Below are 22,670 nucleotides of genomic sequence, written 5' to 3'. Positions count from 1 at the left end.
AGAATCCAAATTCAAAATAATATGGATAAATTGGAGAGATGATCAAAAAACAACAAGATGAGATTCAATAAAATAAGTTCAGAGTCTTAAGTACACTTACAAAGGAGAAATCACTTGCAGTAATATAAAATGGGGAATGATTGGCTAGGCATCAGCATGGCAGAACAGGAGCTGGTGATAGAGTGGATCACAAACTGAATATGAGTCAATAATGTGATGCAGTTGAGGGGAAAAAGACAAATCTCATTCTGGGATGTATAGAAGCAGTGTTGCATGTTAGACATGATATGTAATTATTATACTCTGCTTGGTGCTAGTGAGGCCTTATCTAGGATACAATGAACAGTTTTTGCCACCATGCTTCAAGAAAGAAGTGGACAGATTGGAAAGAGTTGAGAGGAGAGTAACACAAATGATAAAGAGGTTTAGAAAACGTGTGTAAGGAACAGATAGCTAAGCACTGGGAGTGGGGGCAGGGAAACTTATCTGGGATGCTTGTGGTACCATCAAGGATGGTTTAGGTATGCTTGACTCTGCCTCAGATCAGGAAGATAGGTTTAAATGACATTATTTTTAGTCCTGCATTTTCGTGATTAGTGTGGGATAGGCCCTCAGTTCAGTCTGAATTTTCCATGCATCTGGTAGGGCTGCGCGAAGCTTCGGTTGTTGATTCGATTCAGCAGAGATTCAGCCCAATTCGGCAGCTGAACCTCCAAATCTGAATCAAATAAGGAGACCCTTTAATCTCTCGGAATCGAATCGGAACCATCCGAATTGATTTGGAGAAATTCAGAAAGATTCAATGATTCAGACATAGACACAGCTTTAAATGTTTTTTCTACATACCTCAAGGTAACAGGCAGCTTGTGAGTGCTGAGATGGTGGGGCAATAAGAGCCTCCCACAGGAGTGCAGGGGTGGGTGCTCCCCAGTGCACTTGGCAGCAGATCTGCAAGTGGACCAGAAGCACTTCTGGTCCACATCCAGGTCTGCCAGGGAGCACACGGGGGACCCTCCCCTGACCCCTAGCTCGGCAGCTGGTGCCTCCTGGGTCTCGGGGGGCGGGGGCACTGGGGGTTCCCCCATGGCCAATTGCCAAGCCTGAGGGCTGCAGGGGAGGTCCCCTGCGTATTTGGCAGCAGACCAAGAAGTGGAGTGAAAGTACTTCTGGTCCACTTCCGGGTTCGCCACTGAGTATATGGGGGGGTGCCCCCCACACTCCTGTGGGACGCTCCATCCGCCCCAGCATCACAGCATTCATGAGCTACACCTGTACCTCGAGGTATATAGAAAAAACATTTAAACCTGCGTCTGTGTCCAAATCACTGATACTCTGAATCAGCATTGAATCTTCAGATTCGCATTCGGCTGAATCAAAGCAGGACAGTGATCTGAATCAACAAATCGAATCATTGTCCCCGATTCGGGCCGAATCCAAATCCAAATTGAATACAGACCGTTTGTGCACCCCTAGTGTCTGGTGATCAACAAAGCTTCCTAATTTCTAGAAGATCCTTTCCTCTCCAGAATGGTTTTTAGATTACAGAGATGCATGACTTGGTGAAATCTCTTATCACTTCATACACTTCATCCTTCATACCTGTTGGAACCCAGAGGTCTTCAGGTCTGGGTTTTGATCTTTACGTTTAGCTTAAGCTGCACTCTTAGCTGGAATTGTGGTCAAGACATGCACCCGGTAAAAGAAGCAGATGGAGAAGTCCTGTTCCTGATTTAAAATGAATTGGGAAGTTGACTAACTAAATTGAATAAATATAGCCCGGGCAAAAGAGGAACAGTCAAAGCAACACCTAAGAATAAAAAGAATTCCCCACCTAAGAATAAAAAGATTAGATGCAAGAGCTAGACTTCATGACCTGATCTTTATGGACAAGACTTCATGGCTTGATCAACCAGTGAAGTTGCATTCATGATATTACGGGGTGGTGACCATTTGCTTTGACTAGCTACAGTTCTAAATATTAACTGCAAATACTGCTTCAATGCTTCGATGCTAATTAGAGTTGTATCTGTTAGGGTTCGATAAATTGCTTTTAGTTTAGGACAGCCGTGTCTTAGTTTTCTTGCCTGGTATAAAACCCATTATAGTGTCACTGAAAGCAACATACCTGCAGTGATTTATTCTGCCTAAAGAGCTTTTATGCAGTTCAGTGAAGCAAAATAGGGTGCGTTCTCTATTTTAGAAGAGTAATCTCTTGAACAGTCAAACTTCAGCCAGGGGATGAATAATGAATTTGAGATTGCGAATGAGAAACTAGGAATATGATTAGGAATTAGGAATGAGTAAGAAGACTTAGTCTGGTGGGAGACTCTGCCCATCACTCCTGTTGGGAAGCCCAGTTTGTTGTTATTCCAGCAAGGCTGCATCCACGATGGCCAACACAGAGCTCTTGTTTTGCTAAGAAGCTGTTGCTTTATTGTTCCTTTCCTCATGTCCATTAAAATGAATACATCAGAGAGAGTAACTTGTTATCATAAACCAGAACCTGATGTAACACTAGCCCTCACAACCTGTCTACTGTGCAACTGTGTAAGTGAAAGGAGAGCTGCATTGTTCTCTTTCCTACATGTGGGTTGTTTAAACGCAGAGGAAACAATCTGCTCAAAGGAGGCAGCAGTGTGAGGCATCTATTTTATTTCAGAGCTGGCATATGAGCTGAACTCATATTGCATTTATTCACTCATGGAAACTTCAGTTGATTTTTTGATCAGGAAAAAATGGGCTCTTTACGTGTGGAGGGAAATGTTATGCATAATTTATTCATAAACAAAAAGAATACTACCTCGCGGTCTGCAGAACATGGGTCAGGATGTAGCTTGATTTTCCTGCCCCCTCCCCACACTTTTTTCCTTCTCCATTTTTGGGGGTTTGGCTTTGTAGGTGCTAAAAACCAAGTCTCAGTTTCCCCTTGAGTACTTTATAAAGGTTACTTCCCAGGGCTGCTTTTATGCTTGTTTCCTAATGGTCTTAAAAGTCAAACAGACATGCATGCCCACTTTCTATCTTGATCTAATCTTGGTCTTCTACTTTATTAAGATGCCATGTGGACAACTTGGTAGCATGGCATATGTTTTATTTCTAAAGAGCAACATTAATAAACTTTCTCTTTCTACACAACAGAACCAAAATTAAGTCAAGTCATCAGGATAGGAAATGCCTAAATAAAGGTTGTTTGTGCAACTTTAAATCACCCCCTTTGCACAGCCTTTAATTATGTGATCATTTTTATTTCCACAGGACCTCTATCATTCAGTGTTCAAGGAGGTGTTCTCTTTGAATGAGCAGCTGCTCAATATTTCTTTCACTTCACTATGCTGTCCTCTTCTGAATATTAAATTATTAATTCCTTCCTGTGTTTTTCTGGGGTGTTTGTGCATGAGTAGATGTTGTAGGAAAAATTGTATGTAAGTGTGTAATTAAGGGCTATATCAACATGCATATGCACAAAGGGAGTCAATTAATAGCAGTGTGTTAGTACAGAGTGTATATGTGTATGTGTACGTGTGTGTGTGTGTGTGTGTGTGTGTGTGTGTAATTTAATGCAATTTCCTAGGTATTTTATAAGTGGGGAAAAAAACAAATTCGATCATTTGGCATCCCTTTGATGCCAAGTTAGCATCTCTAAAGTGTAGCCCAGACCTCTGCCACTGGTGTTAATGGAGAAACTGAAAGCAATAGTGAGCAGTCATCCTTTTCAAGCGGAGTAGCATTAGGTGGGGATCAGACAAAGACATCAGCAGTAGACATGGCAGATACTTTTTTTGACAGCAGATGAAAGGTGAGACCCTGGAATCCTGGGTTCCACTCCAGGCCCCAAAGCAGAGTATACAGGTTCTGTTCCCCCTCCTTCCCCTGCTGCCTCTGTAGTCCAGCATCTTTGCCCTTTCTTCCTAATGGATGACTACCTATAGGGCTGTGCAAAACAGCACCACTTCATTTCAATTTCCAATTTCACCATTTTGATGGGACAGTGTTTCATTTTGAGTTTCATTTCATTTTGAAAGCACTGTTCTGCTTCATTTCTTCGAAACTGTTTCAACGTTTTCAAAATTTTGCCCATAGGCTATAATTGGGAAGCATGAAACTGCCTATAACTTTGTTATTTCTTGCCTGATTCAGATGCAACTTGTGGGATGGTAGCCCCTGCTGAGGCCACAAAGCCTGTCAAGTTTCAAGGAAATAGGTGCAGGGGTTTCTGGGAAACTGCACCTCAAAGTCTTGAAAGCAAAACTCATGTCACGTGTGTGTGTTAAGGTACAGGGGGGTGAAAACTGCAGGGATGGTAGCCCCTGCTGAGGCCATAAAGACTGCCAGCTTTCAAGGAGATAGGTATAGGGCTTTCTGGGAAACTGCACCTCAGGCTGTAGACAAGCAAAACACATGACATAGGTGACATTGTGTGTGTGTGTGTGTGTCTGTCTGTCTGTCTGTCTGTTAAGGTGCAACAGGGTGAAAACTGCAAGCATGCTATCTGCTGCTGAGGCCATGAATCCTGCCAAGTTTCAAGGAGATAAGTGCAGGGGTTTCTGGGAAACTGCACCTCAAACTGTTCAGAGCAAAACTTGTGTCACTTGTAAGTGTGAAGGCACAGAGGCAGCTCAGTTCAAAGAATGCTTTTTATGCTCTTTTTCCATCCCTTCCCCAGAGCACTGGGATGGGAAGGGACCTCAGGGAAGGATCACAGTCACTGGCCAGCTACACAGTCAATATGAGAGCAGTCCTTGCCCCCTCTTCCCCCTCCCTCTCCTTAATTTCTCTTTAGCTGCAAGCAAGCCCAGCTTTGAAATTCACAATGTTTCAAAAATTTTGAAACATTTTGACTGCCCTCATTTCCTTTCGAGGCTGTTTTGAAGCCTTTCATTTCAATTTCACTGTTTCGAGCTCGAAACAAGTTGAACCAGCGTCAAAACCAAACAGCCGGAGAAATTTTGCACAGCCCTACTATCTATCTGACTCAGTCTCACACCCCTTCCCCACCTCAACAGACACCTTAGCTTAGCTTCTTGCCTCAAGCTATCCTTCCCAGGAGGAATCTCTCAAATTGGTTCCTCTCTGCATTCAGGGTAAATTACTTCCTCCCCATGATGCCTGAGGAAATTATTGTGATCCCAGGAGACACAGTCTCATAAAGCTCTGCTGCTTGAGGCCCCATTGACAAGCAAAAGCAATTCCAGAAGCTTTGGTCTGCCCCAGCAGACCTGACCTGGACAATTCTCATTAAAGGCAAGACATATGTGCAAACTGCAACATTTTAAATGGTTCTAACTTGAGTGGATTTTCATGAGAGCATAAAGTACAGCATTGACACCAGGATAACCTTTCACCCCCATCAAATGTCAATCTGGTACCATACTCCAAAGTACAGGGGCAATAGAGCTACTTTAGAAAACGTTTTGTAATTTTTTTAACATGATTAAAATGCCTTAGTTTCAATTTAGTTACAGGGGTGTAATCTCATTTTCCAGAAACAGCTGCATTTTTCCCATGTGGAGGGGTGGGAAGGCATCTTGAGGCATATAGCTCATATGGAATATTTCAGTCCAGATAGTTAAATTTGGGCAAGGTTATAAATAATGAGAAATACAAGCTTTAAATAAAAACTGTTGGATATATAGGCACTGATGCACTTGTTGCTTTTACTTAAATTTTAGCTGTCATATGGCCTAAAACTAAAAAGTAACTGAAATATCAACTCTTTTTAATGGTATAATTGCAGTTCTCCTTGGTGATGGAAACTAAGGACCACTACAAGTGAAATCATTGACCATTTTTATCACTTCCTGTGTAGATTATACATATCTGATCTGTTGAAAGCAGCCTGCTAGTACAGTCTGGTTAGTAATACCCACACAGATAAATTCATTTATGTAGTGAAGACTTGAAATTGTAATTGCAGTTATCATCTTGACAACTGAATTTGGATTAAATCTTCTTTTAATGCCAGCTTGCTGATTTCATCTAGGATTGCTTTAAAGACAAGGGACCCTGTTGATACTCTTCCATGGAGTACCATGCAAAGTACCCATTTTATCATGGGAAGATAACAAAAGAGTCCTGTGAAGAGTTACTGACCAAGAAAGGAAAGAATGGTTGTTTTTTGGTACGAGAAAGTGAGAGCGTGGCAGGAGCCATATGTCTATGCGTCTTGTAAGTATTGTGCTTACATATTTAACTATTATGTGAATTTTAAGGTAGTTGCAAGAGTGAATATATCACAAGGGTGAACATAATACTGAAGTAGAAAAATATTAATATGCTGTATATCTCTGGTTACGGATTCTCTAGAATCTTTCTCTGGACCTCAAAGTACCATATAAAGATTTAATTAAAAGCTCTGCCTCACTGTTTGAGACAACTTAGAAACAGAGGTAAAGTGGTCTGTCCAAGATCACAGATCAAGTCAGTGGTTAGCTGGGCATAGAAAATGACAATGTCTAGCCATTGGCTTTAACTGTTCTGTTGCTCTGTCTTACCTATGTATTTTACAGGAGGGCAGCAAAAAACTTAGAAACTTGAAAAATGAAGGTGGTGAATCAAAAGCAAGCAAGCCTCTGAGTGTCATACGCAGCACCGGGCTTGCTTTTTCAAAGGAAATGATTTTTGGCTTCTCTTTCAGAATTGAAAAGAAGAAGTAGAAGCATAATACTGGGTGGGTGAGTGGGCCATGAACCCTAAACACTGCTTAAGGACATGGGGGCGGTGGGGGGACTGGAATTGAGAATAGAGGCCAGCAGCCAGAGGACCTGGGGGGAGAGTAACTTCTTTTTTAGTTGCCAAAAATCCATATTTAAATGGCTGCTCAACAAGTATTGGAAACCAAAAAAGGTGACATCTACCTCCCGAGCAGCAAACCTACATTTCTTATGCACCATGTATCCTTACCACCCTGGCAATTCTGGCCTGTTAGACCTCAGTAAAGAGGACTTAAACATTCAGTTCTTGTCCTTTTTACATATTTAGTTTTCCAATGAAATCAGTAGGTCTGCTCCTTGCATGTTCTTGTGCATGTTCTTGAGTCACAGATAAGTAAGCCTGTTCTCAGTCTTCCTTGTACTGAGCTTGTGCTTCTTTCTATTCCTGTTGATGACCTTCCTTTTTGGTTAATAAGTTTTGAATACCACACTGAACTAATTCCAAAATTCAAGGAACTGTTCTAGGCATCAGTAAGCAGAGTCCTATTGGCACTGGTGAAAGTTAGGAGAAAAAAATAATGGCAGAAATGGAGGAGACATGGACTGCCTGACATACAGCTATGTGAGGAACGGGATAGATGGAAAATGAAGATAAGGGGAACTGAGGCATAGAGCCCTTGGCATGGAGAAGAGAATATGGTCATTGGGAGCAAGGGAAAAAATAGAGTCTATCTCTGGCATGGGAGTCAACTGGGGATCCTAGCACTGGGGAGAGGGGGGAATGAAGTGTATAATGACCCATAGCTGCCAGGGGGAAAGAGCCAGGAGGAGTGAATGTTTTAAATAGGGGTTTGAGAGAGAGGCACACAAGGAGATTTTGGGGAGAATGGAGGAATACAAGTTACTCTTAGCTGGATGCAAAAGTGTGTAATAATGTAAGCTAACTCCAGTTAGTATTTTTAGTGCTTTAAGCTGCTTGTACACACCAGGGGGGTTTAATTTTCCCTAAATTGAAACAGTGGGTTTTTTTAAACACCGCTTCAATTTAAGGAGAATTAAACTGAATTAAACCCCTGTGGCATGTACACAAGGGTGAGGGCTCAATCTTTACCTATCTCTTCAATGGTGGGGGCAGCGGGTGAACTGCCGGCAGGCTGAGCAGTCCCTGAGCTGCGCGGGGGTCCCCCAGGTGGCACCTGCCTGCTGGAACCCAGTTCAGGCAGTCCAGGGGAGCACCACAGCCATGGAGAGAAGCACTGCTCCCCCACCCTTCCCGCTCCCCTTCAACTGCGGAGGGAAAAACGAGGTCCCTGCAAAGCTCAGGCAGGCAGGCAGGCAGGCTCCAGGGAGGAAAAAAAAAAAGATCAGGCTCACTGCTTTTTTTTTTTCCCCTTCAATGGAGCCTGCCTGCATGGGCTGCCTTTGGGTCCCACAGTCCCTGAGCTGTGCAGGGCCCACCAGTCCCCAAGTACGTCGGCTTCCAGTGTCCCATGCACTGTTGCACTTCGTCAGGTAGCAAACTAAAACACCTTGGAGGTGTTTTATCTTGCTACATAGCAAAGTCATTTAAAGTGGAATATGCCAGCAACTGTGCAAACAGCAATGCCATTAAAGTGGTGCACAAGGGAATTTAAGCCACTTTAAAGACCAATTTTGTGGTGTGTATGATGGCCCATAGGGAGACAGTGGATGTGATGCTGCTTCATGTGTCAACAGAATTCATAACTAAATTGCAGGAAAAATTCTAGCTGAAGCTACCTATGGTACTTCATAGTACATAGATCAGTCATGATGTGAAGAGACAGTGGGATTACAGGGATGTAAACAGAGTACACTTTTGCCTGTTAGGTAGTGTATCATTTATAATGGTGCCTTAGCCCAAGAAATCTAACCCTAACTTTCTCCTGGTTGAATGTGCAGAGCTAGTCTAGCAGTTAGAAAAGTTCTATTGTTAATTGCAAAATTAGGACAATTTTATTATGTTGCTGATCTATCAGAGAACATACTCGTTTAAAGTCGTGCAATGTTCGGTTATAACGCTGTTGGGCCCCTGCCTGCTAGTAAGTGACTACTGTGATGTAATTGGATTTGCTTAACGTTATCTTGCTTAAAGTCACATTTTTCAAGAACATAACTACAACGTTAAGTGAGGAGTAGCTGTTGACATGTCCATGTTTATCATACTAGGACCATGATTCCATAGTTAAGGCTGAGTCAGAAGTTTACAGTTTAACAGGAGGTTTAATTATTTTGTTTTTCATAAATTATAATAAAATGACCAAATATAAAATATGGAACAAAAATTGATGATTTGAAATGTTCCTGGTTGCTTGATGAAAATTAGGTGGACACCAAAAAGAACACACTTCAAAATGAATCCTAGCTATGTCTCACTTTTTATAACCTCTTATATTATTTTTAAGGAAACAAAACCATTTGGAGATCTATGCATCTGTCCATGCACTGATCACTACAGTATCAGTAATATTTTCAGAAGGCAGGACAGTTCATTAGTTTCACAGTTTTTAGCCATTTAAGTAACTGAGAAAGGTGCCAAGATGAACTTATGATCCTATCCTATCTAGCAATGACATGGCAGTACTGCTATTTGCTGTGAATTAGGAAAGAGAGCATGTCTATTCTGGTGAGTACTTTGGGGAGAAGCAAATGGAAACCAAGAATTTCATTCCCACATTTTTCTACTTGTGGTTTTACAACCTCCTGCAGCATCCTAAGTAAAGTATATGTGTACAATAAATACATTATCTTGTCTTTAATTTTGCATTTGAGGTGCTCAAACTGTTAGTGACTATGAAAATAGTGTGGTCTGTGGCTGAATAATATCTAGTTGTGTATACCTATATGTTAGCTTATGACTGGATGCTTTGAAGAATAATCCATGTATAAAGATGTATGTTTTCAGGGAAGCTTTAGATTTGCATACCCTAACATTTATTCCCTCTCTTAGTTGGCCTGACCAGCTGATATTGCATAAGGGCTATTAGGTTTCTATTTGCTAGTTTTGGAATAGCTTTGTAAAAAAACAAGTTGTCTTGCTCACCTTTTTGAAATAACAATACATAGTAGACCACTTATGATTTTTTGTGCTTATTTCCCAAATGCAACACAAAGTATATAAAGATACTTGCAATGGTGGTCTTTCTAATGAATAGATACGACTTTGTCCAGTAGCAACAGGAAACAACCATACAAAACCAAAAGATAAAACTGTAACATTTTACTCGTCTTGCATCATGCGTGAAGTTGGTCCAACTCTTCTTCTGAATGAGAAAGGAGAAAAAGCTTTGAAAGTTTTTATGCGGCCATGTCCTGGACTAGAAATCTTCCACTCTCAGAGGAGTGTTGATGCAACTCTACTGCTCAGTGCATATAGCCCATGGGCACTTAATCATCAATTAGTCCAACCCTGCCTACAGAAATTCTGGATGATAACATGAGAATATGGCTGCTAGCCACCTGAGCCCTGTCTATCCTAGTAGTATGCTATGTGCTGGTGCAGCCGTGGCAGATTTCCCCAGGTGGCCTGATACAGAAGACCTGAAAGCCTTGGGCCTTAGGCCCTGTCCTTTTATCAGTCTCAAGTGTGGGAAAAGATTCTGTGTGTGTCTCCTCAGCTGAATGCACCAGGACAAAAAACTCCTTGGCACTCCAACTGCCTCTCAGGTTACTGTATTGCCTGATTTGTTTGATTTCATGGTAGCTCTTGCAGTACTTTCAAACCATGTAAAACTCACTCCGCGAATTGTTTTGAGCCAAACACACAAAGTAATTCTGAGTTAAAGGGCTAACATTCTAGTTAATGCCTGGTTGGGCATTTTATACCTCTCCAGTATCCACCTTCTTCTTGTTCCCAGCCTTCTCTTAAAATATTTTATTTTAAAATAAGTGTTAACTATACCACTGACTGATTAGTCATACTTGGTAGTTTTGTGTGGCCACCATAGGAAAAATTACAGAGGGGCTGTCTGAAAAAATAAGTCAGGAGAGAGATTAAATTCAACTCATAAAGTCACGTTAGCCTTAAAATGACATGTTGCTTCACCCTTGTTGGAAACTTTTAAAAAGAATTCAGAACCTCAGTGTTTCAGGCCTTAGGGTAAAGGGTACTTTCAATCACACTGGGTAGGTAGAATATTATCTGGCATCATAAAACAAACTGTGAGCGGAGGGAAAATCACACATCATGGTCAGCAGTGTCATCCCTTCCAGTACATTGTCTCCTTCAGCAAGGCTATGTGAGCGATTCGACCTCTGCCTCTGGTTATCATGTACATTGTCCTCAGGGCAGCCTGTTCCAGTTCCAGTTCCACATATACATCTTGAATCCAAGGCAACCAGATACAGTCCGGGTTTAACTGGCCTGCCTCCCTATGCTCAAGAATGCCTAATGTCAATAAGCCTTGTGTGTAATGCTGAATGGATGTGTTACAAGATCATTCATTAATCATTGCTTTTCATCAAAATTAATATCTAAGTTGTTTCTTATTTTCTGTAAGTTCCTTTGGAAGCATCAAGGACTGTCACCGTGCCCTGGGCAGAGGTGGCGCACAGGGCAGCAGCTGCAGCTGGACAGAAGCAGCAGTTGTTGAGCCAGAGGCACAGCAGCTACTACCCCTCTGCCCCCCCTCAGATCAGCACCTGGGGTTGGTGCCCTTGTTGCTCCTCCTCAGTTCATGCTACTGTGCATCTCACACAATTAGAGGTCTGTATCTTGCCTTACATCCTGCCTTGCTTCTAAACAAAGGACTATCATTTTGGAAGATAACTGCTCTCATCTGGATGTGTTAATTTGAAACCAACTTTGTTTTCTCTTTAAATAGAAATTCATGGTGCAAAGACTCTTCTGTATTAGTCTTTCTTGTGGCAGTTGGCTGTCTTGGGAGAGTAGAAGCTCTCTAGGGACTGCTTGATGGTCATACCCACCCTATAATGTGACAAGGGCACGGTGAACATCCTGGGAGGACTGGAACATATCAGAATGTTTAAGAATTGATTGAAAATACCCTCTATTCAGCATCTCCTCAATCAAAGTATAGCTTCCTAAGTGACTTGGAAGTTGACAAGATAGTCAGGGAATACAGAGAACAGATTAAAATGGTAATGCACTGATATGCAAGAGAAAGGAATAATATCTAATTGTGTATACCCATGCGTTAGCTTGTGACTGGATGCTTCAAAGAATAAAAATGTCTATTTTCAGGGAAGCTTTAGATTTGCCTACCCTGACATTTATCCCCTCTGTCAGTTGGCGTGACCAGCTAACTAACATTGCAGAAGGGCTATTAGGTTTCTATTTGCCTTTTGCTTGCTAGTCAGTCTGCTGCAATGGGACTGGAAGAAGTGTTCCTGGTGTTGCAACAGTGGCAATTTTAATCATTATCAAATAGGTATTCTTGGTAGATTAAAGGTGAGGTATATCAGGATGTCACCTTATTCATCATTGTATTTTCCAGTTCAAACACATATTGTTTGTGAGGAAAAAAAATCATTTAAGGGTCTGTGTCAAATTGAGTCCCTGCCTTCCTGTGTTACCAATGATAATTCTGTAGCTCTCGGACACTTGTATAGTCCCCCTCCCTTCAAATTATGCCTTTCATTATATCTGTGCAAAATTAGTTTTATTTGGAGATTACTCAGGTGTAATGTAGTGGCTATTGATGGTGAACAAGAATTTTGTTGTAAACTCATTGGAGCAGGGCCTATTATCATGCTCTATATTTATACCATGCTTAGCACAATGAGGTCCTAGTGCATGATCCAGGGTTATGCGGTGCTATTGTAACACAAATGTATTATAAGGAATAGAATCTTTCTTGTTTTTTGTGTATTTCTATATTGCATTGCCTGCTCTGGCTTCAGCTTGCATAGACTTACCTGAGCAAGCCTTAAAGTAGCTGGCAGCGTGGTCACAACTGCATGAAGCTTGCCACAAGCTAAAAAGCTTGACAAAATGGGATAAATCCTAGGACAAGTAATCACACAGAGTTCTTTGTTGCTGCAGCTGTCTCATACCAGTTCAATTATGTATATACCTGGCATCTCTGCAGTGACTGCAGTGCAGATATGGCCTTAGTGGCATTGTGTGCACGGTTAAAAAACAGCAGCTGATCCAACAGATATATGAACACACACACCCTCTCACACCCGCAAGATCTCTTGTGAGATGAGATGCTATTTTAATATGTTCAACTTCAGTAACACTTGACTTTTCTGATCATGGCCTAAGGCAACCACATCAGAAGAACGGATGTTTATATCCTAGCATCTGAAACTCTAGACTGATCAACAAGGGTCTCAGGGCAGTTTGGATAACTCTCCAATGTATTAAACAAGTGTAAAATCAATGTGGGTCCAAAACTGAGCAGTCTTCCTTTTCCAAAGGAATATTCTGTTATTCTAACAAAGACACAGGTGAGGCCTGTGAACAAGTGCCTTCTCCTTAAGCATTAAAGGTTTTGGCATTTCAAAATTGGTCCTTTTAATTTTAAAAATTTAATTTTGAGAAATAGTGGTATTATAAATATCCATTTAAAAAGATTTGGTGCCTTTTTTAAAGACCTGTTACATATGTATATTCATAAGAGGTGTGTGAGTGTATGGGTGTATATAACATAGATGGATTTAAGTTACAGAATTGCCTCTGTCTTTAGTTTTGAGATGCCTAACTAAACCAATAAAATGGCTAGCTGTTTTCCAACCTACTGTTTGTATAAATTATATACTCTAGAAAAGATTTAGTGAGACTCTAGCAAAAAATGTAATGAGCCCACAGTTGTTGATGGCAACATGTTATTAATAACAGTCATTTCTTGAGATTGATAAACTGGAATTTTAATCTTTTTGTGATGTTGTTGTGTATACTGTAAATTCTCCCGCTAAAATGAGGTCAGACCATTGCAATTCCTGGACTGCTGATGACAAACATAATTTATGCAAGGATATCTCTTTACAGTTTTGAAAAACTGATTTACACTTATCGGATCTTCAGGGAACATGAAGGAAATCTGAGGATTGAGGTAAGAGTATGTCATTTCATCTGGAATGGAAATGACTGTTTAATTTCTTTCTCAGATGAGAAGATACCTATATTAAAGAATGTTTATTAATAAGAATCAATTGGTATCTTTCCCATGATAATGTTTTTCCATGCTTGCACTCTACCCTTGATTTCTTAACAAAACACCTGTCTTTGCCCATCAGCTTAGAAGTAACTGCTATCTCTACATCACTTTTTTGTAACCTAAGCATATTGTTCACCTTTTAGCCTGGCTTACCCATGATCTAAAGATCTGGCCACCTTTTTTGACAGCATAAAATCTTTTGCATTCTCTTCTGCCTTCCTTTCTGCATTCTATTGGAATGCTCTTCTGTTTTACCAAAAACTGTCAAGTGACCTGTAAACAAATGCGTTAGTGCACAATCATAAGAGCTTTTGCATTTTGGAACGACTCCTGTCATTTTTTTAAAAGATTCACATGTAATCCTGGGTAAATCGAACATTTGGAGATGTACAAAACTGGTAACTCTAGAAACTTATGTTGGTTGTGTGCTCCTAAAATTGGAGGGGGCATAAGAGCATGGGCCCCTCTATGCCTCCATACAGAAAGTCAAAAAGCCCAAGGCTGAATTGATTCACTCTTTGCAGGTTGGTCTAAATTGCATAGATTGAACCAGTAAGCAAGTGAACAGACAGCCGCTTTCGATTCCGGAAATGTAGCCACATGCCTGCAGTGGCTCAGGCCAGAAGGTGTGGGTGCTAGAGCACACCTCCCTTCTGGGCTGGAGCAGACAGCTTGGGCCAAGGCTAGCCAGCCCACCCTGCAAGGAGGTAGGGGGGTTGCGGTGGATGTGCAAAGCATCCTGGGATGCTGGGGGACTGTGAGTTAACTTGAATCTGGAGGGGATCTGGGACACAAGTTCAATAAACCAATTTAACCTAAATGAGTTAAGTCTGATACTACATCCATCCCGGTTTATCTTAAGCCAGTTTCAGCCATTTTGATGTGCACTGAACTTCTATTGTATTACAGATTTGAACTGGTTACTGATCATGTATACCAGTTTATGTGTCACTTCTGTCCCTAGCTCATACATGCAGATAAAGGTGTGGTGGGATCTAATGCACGGTCCACACATTTGAGCCTCCTGCCATACCACGTGTGCATGGCAGGAGGGGTGATTATGGGATCATGTGTTAAATCCCATCACACCTAATTGCCGGTGCAGGGGGAGCCTGATTTCAGCAAGAAACAAGTTTCCAGGGGTGGAAGCTTCCTCAATTGAGGGCCTACCAGCCATGGGGGTACCCCACAAACTCCTGAGGCTGGGAGATTGCAGCAGCCATGATTCTCCAGCTCTGGAGGTTTCACATACTTCAGGGCAGCTGTGCCCCTCCTGGCTGCCAGGATCCACAGTTAGCAGCTGCTGGGGCCCCTCACTTGCAGCCCTGACTGGGCACATTGTGTCCCTGGGTTGGGAGCCCTGTCAGCTGAGACAGGGAGGGGAGACCCTGCTACACTTGCAAATTAAAGCTGGATACCAACCAGGTATAAAGTTACTACATGTTTTCAAGGTCTAACTTTATAGCTGGTTGGAGCTTTTTATCATGTATTTGTATTTTGCACACACAGGTGGTATCAAGGTACTTGCTCAATTAACCAGCTAATTGCACAGCACCTGTAATAGGTAGACAGGGCCTACACATTATCATACTATGCAGACTTTACCTTGATCCAGACCTAGAGAGAGGACAGCTTAAAATGTTTTCCTGCCTTTCCTTGTTTCTTCTAAGACTTCCAGAATGTTTATTAATAAGAATCAATTGTAGCAACATCTTTGTTCCCAGATAAGTGGAATAGGGCCACCAAATTTGCTTCTCAGAAGCCAGTAACTATAAGCTATCAGAACATAACAACTTTGAATCATTATCATGTTAGCTTGGATTCAAGTCAGCAACCTTCAGATGGAAGGTGCCACATTCTATTACCATTTCTTCATGATTTATTGAAAAAATAAATATTGTAGTTATTCACTTTCTTAAATCACAGCAGCTGCTTTTCTGGAGGTTTTTTCTGTGTCTTCCCCCACTGAATAGTAATTCAAGCATTTTTTTAAACTGAGTTTCTTTCCAAGGTTTGGCAATAAATGCAAATCAAAATTGTCCTCACGGTTGTTTGAGAGGAATTCTAAGCAAGGGCTTTCTTGGTTTTTAAAATAATACAATTGGATATTTATTTATTTATCATTCCTAAGGCCCCGCTTCTGCATAAAACACACTACAGTTACAGAGGTCTGCCTACCTGGAGCTCCTGAAAGGATAAGGGCTTAATAAAATAAAAAGAGCAGTAGTGTAACCAGGGGTGGGTGAGCAGGGCACCAGCCCTAGGTGCTAATTTAGAAGGGCCACAAGAATAGTGCCTGATGCTTCTTGTGGCCCCTTGGCCATTGCTGTCCAAGGTGAAGAAATTGTTTGTTATGCCTGTGAAAAAAAGAATTTGTATTTACTGAATAATTCCACTTATTTCCTGTTATAGAATCAGGTCCTAGATAAGAAGGATGTGATTGCTAACCATATTATCTGAGGACCAGTTTTGCTATGCCAGCTCTCAAAGTTTTTATACAAGTGCCATGAGGTTTATTATTTGTCTTAGAATGCCAGCTCCTGGCTTTCATTTAGAAAAAAGAGATTCAGTTCTTCAAAGAACAGGTTGCAAAATAACAGCACAGCTTAAAGGCTGTGATGCTAGAAGACACGGGAGGGGGACGACCCAAATTATTTATTTATACACTTTTAAGCCAATCTGATGACTTGTACATGCCTGTGATTTGGAAATATCTTTATCGGGGAATAACTCCATGCATTCACTTCACCGCTACAGTTCTCAAAAACCCTATCCACTCCATCACTCTATTCTGTCCTTGAGCTGGGCATAACTACTTCAGAGTCTTCAGTGGAATTCATAATAATAAACAAAAGAGAACCCTATGAACTGGACTATTTGGGAGACCTGTTTTCTGGAACTTGACTGTTGATCTCCTGAAATGTTTGCTTGTTAGAGATACCAGTTTCATCATAGTGGAATCTACAGGGACTGTTTGTATGCTCCATAGTGTGCCTAATAACATTGTCATAATATATTAAAATTTCCTCTTTGTAAATGCAGATAAAACTTATGCAGACTAGTGGCAACTTCATATAAAAGGGAAAGGATGCCCAGCAAAGAAATAAATTACTATGACTAATTCCATAAACAAAACAAAAAATTCTCCAGGAGTTTTTACATTTTCATTAAACATTTTTCTGTTGAAATATTTGTTGAAACTTATCCTGTTTCTGGTGTTGATAAATTTTCCATGTTGAACAAGTATGCAGGTTCAGGGGACTGGACTCAATAGTCTGGGAGGCCCCTTCCAGTCCTGTGTTCCTATTACCTTCATAGATCAGTATTTTCACTTTTTCTTGCAGACTTCTGGAGGTGTTCCCCAGCAGTCCTTCAAAACTTTAAAGGATTTAATATACAAGTATCAAAAGCCAAATCAAGGACTAGTGACCCATCTTCGCTATCCAGTAAAAAAACAAAACCCATCAAGGAGATTAAGGAAAACTATGGGATATCCAGAAAATGTTTATGATGGTAAGAAATTGATTTTTGTTTCTTTATACTGGTCATTGGCATTTCTGAGAATGAATTCTCCTAACTAATTCTATGAGCACGCATAGTACAAACAGAAGTGCTGTATGTTTCCCTCACTTCTTTGCCTCTATGTATCAGCGTTATGATGAATCTTGCTTAAGAGAGAAGGGGCTGTCTGCCCTTAGCCTTTCTGAAACTGCCAATGAAAACATTGAGGCCAACATAGAGTATAGACAGATGTAGTGATTGTGCTGTTATCAAAGAATACTGGAACAAGCTGGTACAATGCAACTGTTGGTCTTGTATAAGTGTAGAGAAACAGCTTTTACTAGCTTCTTATTCAGGGTCAAAGTTGGGGGACTTTGGGGGTTCATGCACAAGTAACAAGTAAAGAGAAACAGCTCCTATGCCCTCCTGAGCAGTTGCACTTCCCTCACCAACCTTTAAAAGCAGCTAAAATGTTTTTGTCCATACCCATAATGGTAACTCTTATAACATCATAAGTATTCTTAAATTCTGTGTTGAAAATGGAAGTTGAAAGAGGGATGTGGGCCTGTGATAAGGGTGAAGGCTTGGGACCTGAGAGCTAAACATTCAGTTGGTACTACCAATAACTTTGTGTCACAACCCAAAGTTGTGGTTTTTTGTTTGTGTGCGCTTCAGCACCGCCAAATTATGTTCCTGCTAAATTGCAGCTCCTTTGCACGGTGGAGTTTTCTGCTGCAACAAGAGAACCCGTGTGCAGAAGAGTATTTCCTGCCAGTTTGTAGCCTTCTTTGCGTGGTGCATTTCTTTTGCATCTTGGAGATGCACGGTGCAAAGGAATTCCCGCCATTTGTATTGGCCGATCCTAATATATGCACACGTGGCGGATAGCGATTGGCTTGCTAGCCGTATAAAGAGCTTGGGTAGTTTCCGCCCAAGTTGGAGAGGGAGAGAGAAAGCAAATTGGAGTTCGGGAGAAAGAGCGTGAAGATCTCTAAGCGCTGCTGATTCCTTCGAACCCAGCTCTTCCCTTAAGAAGGCAATAGAGGGCCAATTACTGAACCGAACCCACGGAGCCTTTACAACTCCGGGGACCCAATTACCGAACGGCCTCTAGCCTCTCCCCGTCGCCGAGCGCAATCCTAGACGTATCCCTCTTCCTGCGCCCTGCGCGCAAAGGAACCAGACCCACAGAGCCTAGCAAACTTCGTGTGAGTCTATTCAGCTGGAACAACTGACATAGTTGTTCAGACGACCGAACTACCTCAGAGCACAAGTTCCACGGAGCCTAGCAAACTTCGTGAGAGAGCTTGTCGTAGTCCTCCAACGAGGATTTAAGCGGAGCCGTGCCTGGAAAACTGTCCAGCCTACACCACAACCATCTTTGGTGTAAGTAAACAATCTTTTAATCAACAATTACGCGTCCGTGCCTAATTCCAGATCCCACGGGTCTCTCTCCGACCCCGCGTGCCCGGGCTGCTGGCCACAGTCCGCATGCACAAAAACGGGTCCGCACACCGCTCCCAGCCCGCTCATGGTGACATGGATGGGTTCGGGAGGTGGCCCGCACACTTTGGTTTGGATTTAGGCAAGTTTTTGTTTTTAGCTTCCCAATTATAAGCTGAGGATAGTGTATATCCCTTTCATGCAAGGATATTGGGAGGATCAATATCAATTATGTTGGGAAGAAGGGTTGGGGTGCAGCTCTCTGCGTCAAAGAGCAGTACACTTCCCTTCAAACTGGTTCATTAACCATCGAGGGTGCCTTGAGACCCTCTTGGTTAAAATACGGGGGAAGCATGGGGAAGGGGATATACTCATAGGAGTCTATTACAGATCTCCTAATAAAGAAGAACTGGATCTCAAATTGAATAGGGAACTGGCCAAGGCTGCATGTTCCCAATGTATGATCGTCATGAGAGACTTCAACCTCCCAGACATCTTGTGGGAAGAGCAACGGCCAAGTCTGACTGGTCATGTAACTTTCTTGCCTGCATTGATGACTTGTACCTGACGCAAGAGGTCTATGTGCCAACTACGGGAGAGGCACTGCTGGATTTGGTTCTGGCCAAAGGGAATGATCTGGTGAGTGATCTGAGGATCGAGGACAAGCTTAGTGACAGCGACCATGAACTGATTACTTTCTCTGTCCAACGCAGGGTGGGCAAATCCCTCAGTAAAACAGAAATCCTCAACTTTGAGAAGGCTGACTTTCACAAACTCAGGAGACTGGTCAGTCAGGCACTAAGGGACCATGGCCCCCTAGGAAAAGGAGTCCATGAGGAATGGTTGTTCCTAAAGAACTCAATCCTCAAGGCACAAGGGAAGTCCACCCCATCCCACAGGAAATGCAGTCAGAGGGCAGGGAAGCCCCCTTGGTGCAACAGGGAACTTATGGGTCTCCTGAAACTTAAAAGAGAAGCCTATACCAGATGGAAAACTGGAATCATCACCAAGGAGGACAACTCAGCATTAGCCCGTACCTATAGAAAGTGGTCCAGAAAAGCCAAAGCAGTAACCAAACTCAGGCTAGCCACCGGAATCAAGATAACAAAAAGTAATTCTTCAGATATGTGGGAAGTCAGAGTAAGAATAAAAGCAACATTGACCCCCTGTGAGATCAAATAGGGCAGCTGACATCTGATGCCCAAGAAAAGGCCAATCTCCTAAAGAATTATTTGCATCAGTTTTCCATTCGCCCAAGGGAGTCATGCCGTCAGACAGGACACAAAGCATCCAAGGCTCGGGAGATGGGCCTACAATTGACATAGATTAAATGAGAGAACACCTCAAGAGGCTTGACATCCATAAGTCCATTGGCCCAGGTGGATTGCACTAGAGAGTCTTAAAAGAGCTGGCAGACATCATAGCATGCCCTATGGCCAAGATATCTGAAAGCTTGAGGTGCTTGGGTGATGTACCAGAAGACTGAAAAAGAGCCAACGTTGTCCCAATCTTCAAGAAAGGGAGAAAGGAATATCCAGGGAATTACAGACCTATCAGTCTGATTTCCATCCCTGGAAAGATCCTGGAGAAAATTATCAAGGGATCCATCTGCAACAGGATAATGGAAGGCAACCTACTCAATGCCAGCCAACATGGTTTTATTACTGGAAGGTCCTGCCTGACCATCCTCATCTCCTTCTATGACCAGGTGATGCATTGCCTGGAGAAGGAAGACGAGGTTGATGTCATTTATTTGGATTTCAAGAAGGCCTTTGACTTGGTCTCCCGTGTTGTCCTCATGACCAAGCTGCGTAACTGTGGCCTCGACCATCTTATGGTCCGATAGCTGGGGAACTGGCTCTGGGGTCAGACCCAAAGGGTACTAGTTGATGGGAACAAATCAATGTGGCACAATGTTACCAGTGGAGTCCCCCAAGGTTCATTGCTCAGGCCAGTACTCTTAAATATATTCATTAATTATCTGGATTAGAGTGTCAGATGCAGACTGGCAAAATTCACTGACGACATTAAACTATAAGGAAAGGCAATTATGCTGGAGGGCAGGCTGGGGATACAGGCTGACCTGGACATGCTTGCAAAGTGGGTGGACCAAACCTGATGGCATTCAAAGTAGGCAAATGCAGGGTACTCCACCTTGGAAGAAAAAAACAGCACCCTACTTATAGGCCTGGCAGTGATATGCTCACTAACACCGCGACCAAAAGAGACTTGGGGGTCTTGATTAACCACAAGGTGAACATGAGCTACCAATGTGGTGCCATGGCCAGTAAAGTAAACTACACTCTGGCATGCATCCACCAACGCATCTCAAGCAAAACCAGGGACGTCATCCTCCAGCTTTACTCGGCCTCAGCGAGGCAGCAGCTGGAGTACTGCATCCAGTTTTGGGCCCCTCACTTCAGGAGGGACTTGAAAAAGCTCAAGAGAGTCCAGAGGCGATCCACCTGTATGACGAAAGGCCAAGAGAGTAAGCCTTATGAGGAAGGGCCGAGGGACATGGAACTCTTCAGCCTGGTGAAGAGTAGGCTCAGGGGGGACTTGGTGGCTGCCTATAAGTATATAAGAAGTTTTTCCTTATATTGAGTCTGAATCGGCCTTCTAGAATTTGTGGCCATTAGACCTAGTTATCTCTTCGGGAGCCCTGGTGAACAGCTGTTCTCCCAGATCCTGATGCACACACCTTATATACTTTCTGTTTCCCTGCAGGCAAGCCCAGCTTGAGCTTCAAAACTTGAAATGTTTTGAAACTTTTGAAACATTTTGACTGCCCTTGTTTAATTTCAAAGCTGTTTCAAAGCCCTTCGTTTGGTTTTGATGTCACTGATTCGAGCTCAAAACAAGTCAAAACGGCATCAAAACAGAACAGCTGGAGAAATTTTGTACAGCCCTTACGTTTAGTTCCCTGGGGACAATTAGCAGTGGCACACCTACATGTCTGCCAGACCCAGACAGGGACCACACAGCTGCCTGGGCTGTGGTATGAACACCACAGCAGAGCCTCCTACACCTTTGGGCCAGCTGCCAGTGGGCTGTGACTGCACAATTGGCCTTTGTGTGAAACTGCTGTCATGTCTTCTGGTGCCCTCACCCTGCCATCTGGGCAGCTACCGCTCAGAAGATGTGCTCATTGTGGTGGCCCACTTTGAACTATCACAGTGTGTCCTTTTGGCCCCAAATGGCCAGGTCACCTACCTCGTCTGCCCTCCAGCTGGGTCCCCAGTGCTGGCCTGGGACAGGTTCCTTTGCCCAGGTCTTACCACTTGCTTCACGAGCAGAGATCCTGGTGTTCCCCATTTAAAAACTGCAAATGTTCTGATAAAGAACTCAAATTCTCTCATTAAAGAACCCAAAATCTGTGTTCTGTGATTAAAATGAAATGCCACTATATAGAGAGAGGTCAGTTGGGCAAAGTTTTATTGATATATTTACAATTTTAAAGCAGTTTGGAAGCCTACAAGTGCCTCTATCATCATAATAAAATGAATTCTAAATATCTATACACTTTGGCATTTGCTTTTGTTTTTTTTGTCTTAGAAAAATCAGAGCTGTCCCTGCCCCCTTTACTCTTCAGGATGTGGGGCACTGACCAGCATTGATATGCCCATGCCCTGCCCCTGTCCTTGCCTCTCACCCTCAGCTCACAGCTGTCCCCCTGGTGCCCCTCACTCCTGACCTGCAGCCCCTGCCTGTCCCCGCTAGCTCACTCCCGGCAGCAGCTCCAACCCAGCACCAAGACATGAGTCCAGTGGCAGCTGTCCCATCCTGCTTTGTGGCTCTGACCAGTGCCAGCCCTTGCTGCTCTGTTCCCTGTGTCTGTGCCCAGGCCCCAGCGATTCCCAGGCTGTTCCCAAGAAGCCCTTGATTGGGGCTCAGGGACTTGGCTGGGGAAGCCCCCTCCCCTCCAAGCTGGACT

At 42.8% G+C, this 22,670-nt stretch overlaps 1 protein-coding gene across 1 annotated transcript in view; it reads left to right on the top strand.

The window, feature by feature from the left end:
* The first annotated feature begins 6,019 nt into the window (after positions 1 to 6,019).
* Positions 6,020 to 22,670, top strand: part of SH2D1B (SH2 domain containing 1B) — a 19,428-nt gene continuing 2,777 nt past the window's right edge. Inside the window, exons 1-3 of the mRNA XM_006027019.1 lie at positions 6,020 to 6,165; positions 13,624 to 13,687; positions 17,137 to 17,305. Of these exons, the coding sequence (XP_006027081.1) occupies positions 6,020 to 6,165; positions 13,624 to 13,687; positions 17,137 to 17,305 (379 nt within the window). The remainder of the gene's footprint in view (positions 6,166 to 13,623; positions 13,688 to 17,136; positions 17,306 to 22,670) is intronic.

The sequence above is a fragment of the Alligator sinensis genome, unplaced genomic scaffold (genome assembly GCF_000455745.1).
Source record: "Alligator sinensis unplaced genomic scaffold, ASM45574v1 scaffold1131_1, whole genome shotgun sequence".
Lineage (NCBI taxonomy): Eukaryota > Metazoa > Chordata > Crocodylia > Alligatoridae > Alligator > Alligator sinensis.
Note: the sequence above shows the minus strand (reverse complement) of the source record. Positions and strands in the feature narration are given on the sequence as shown.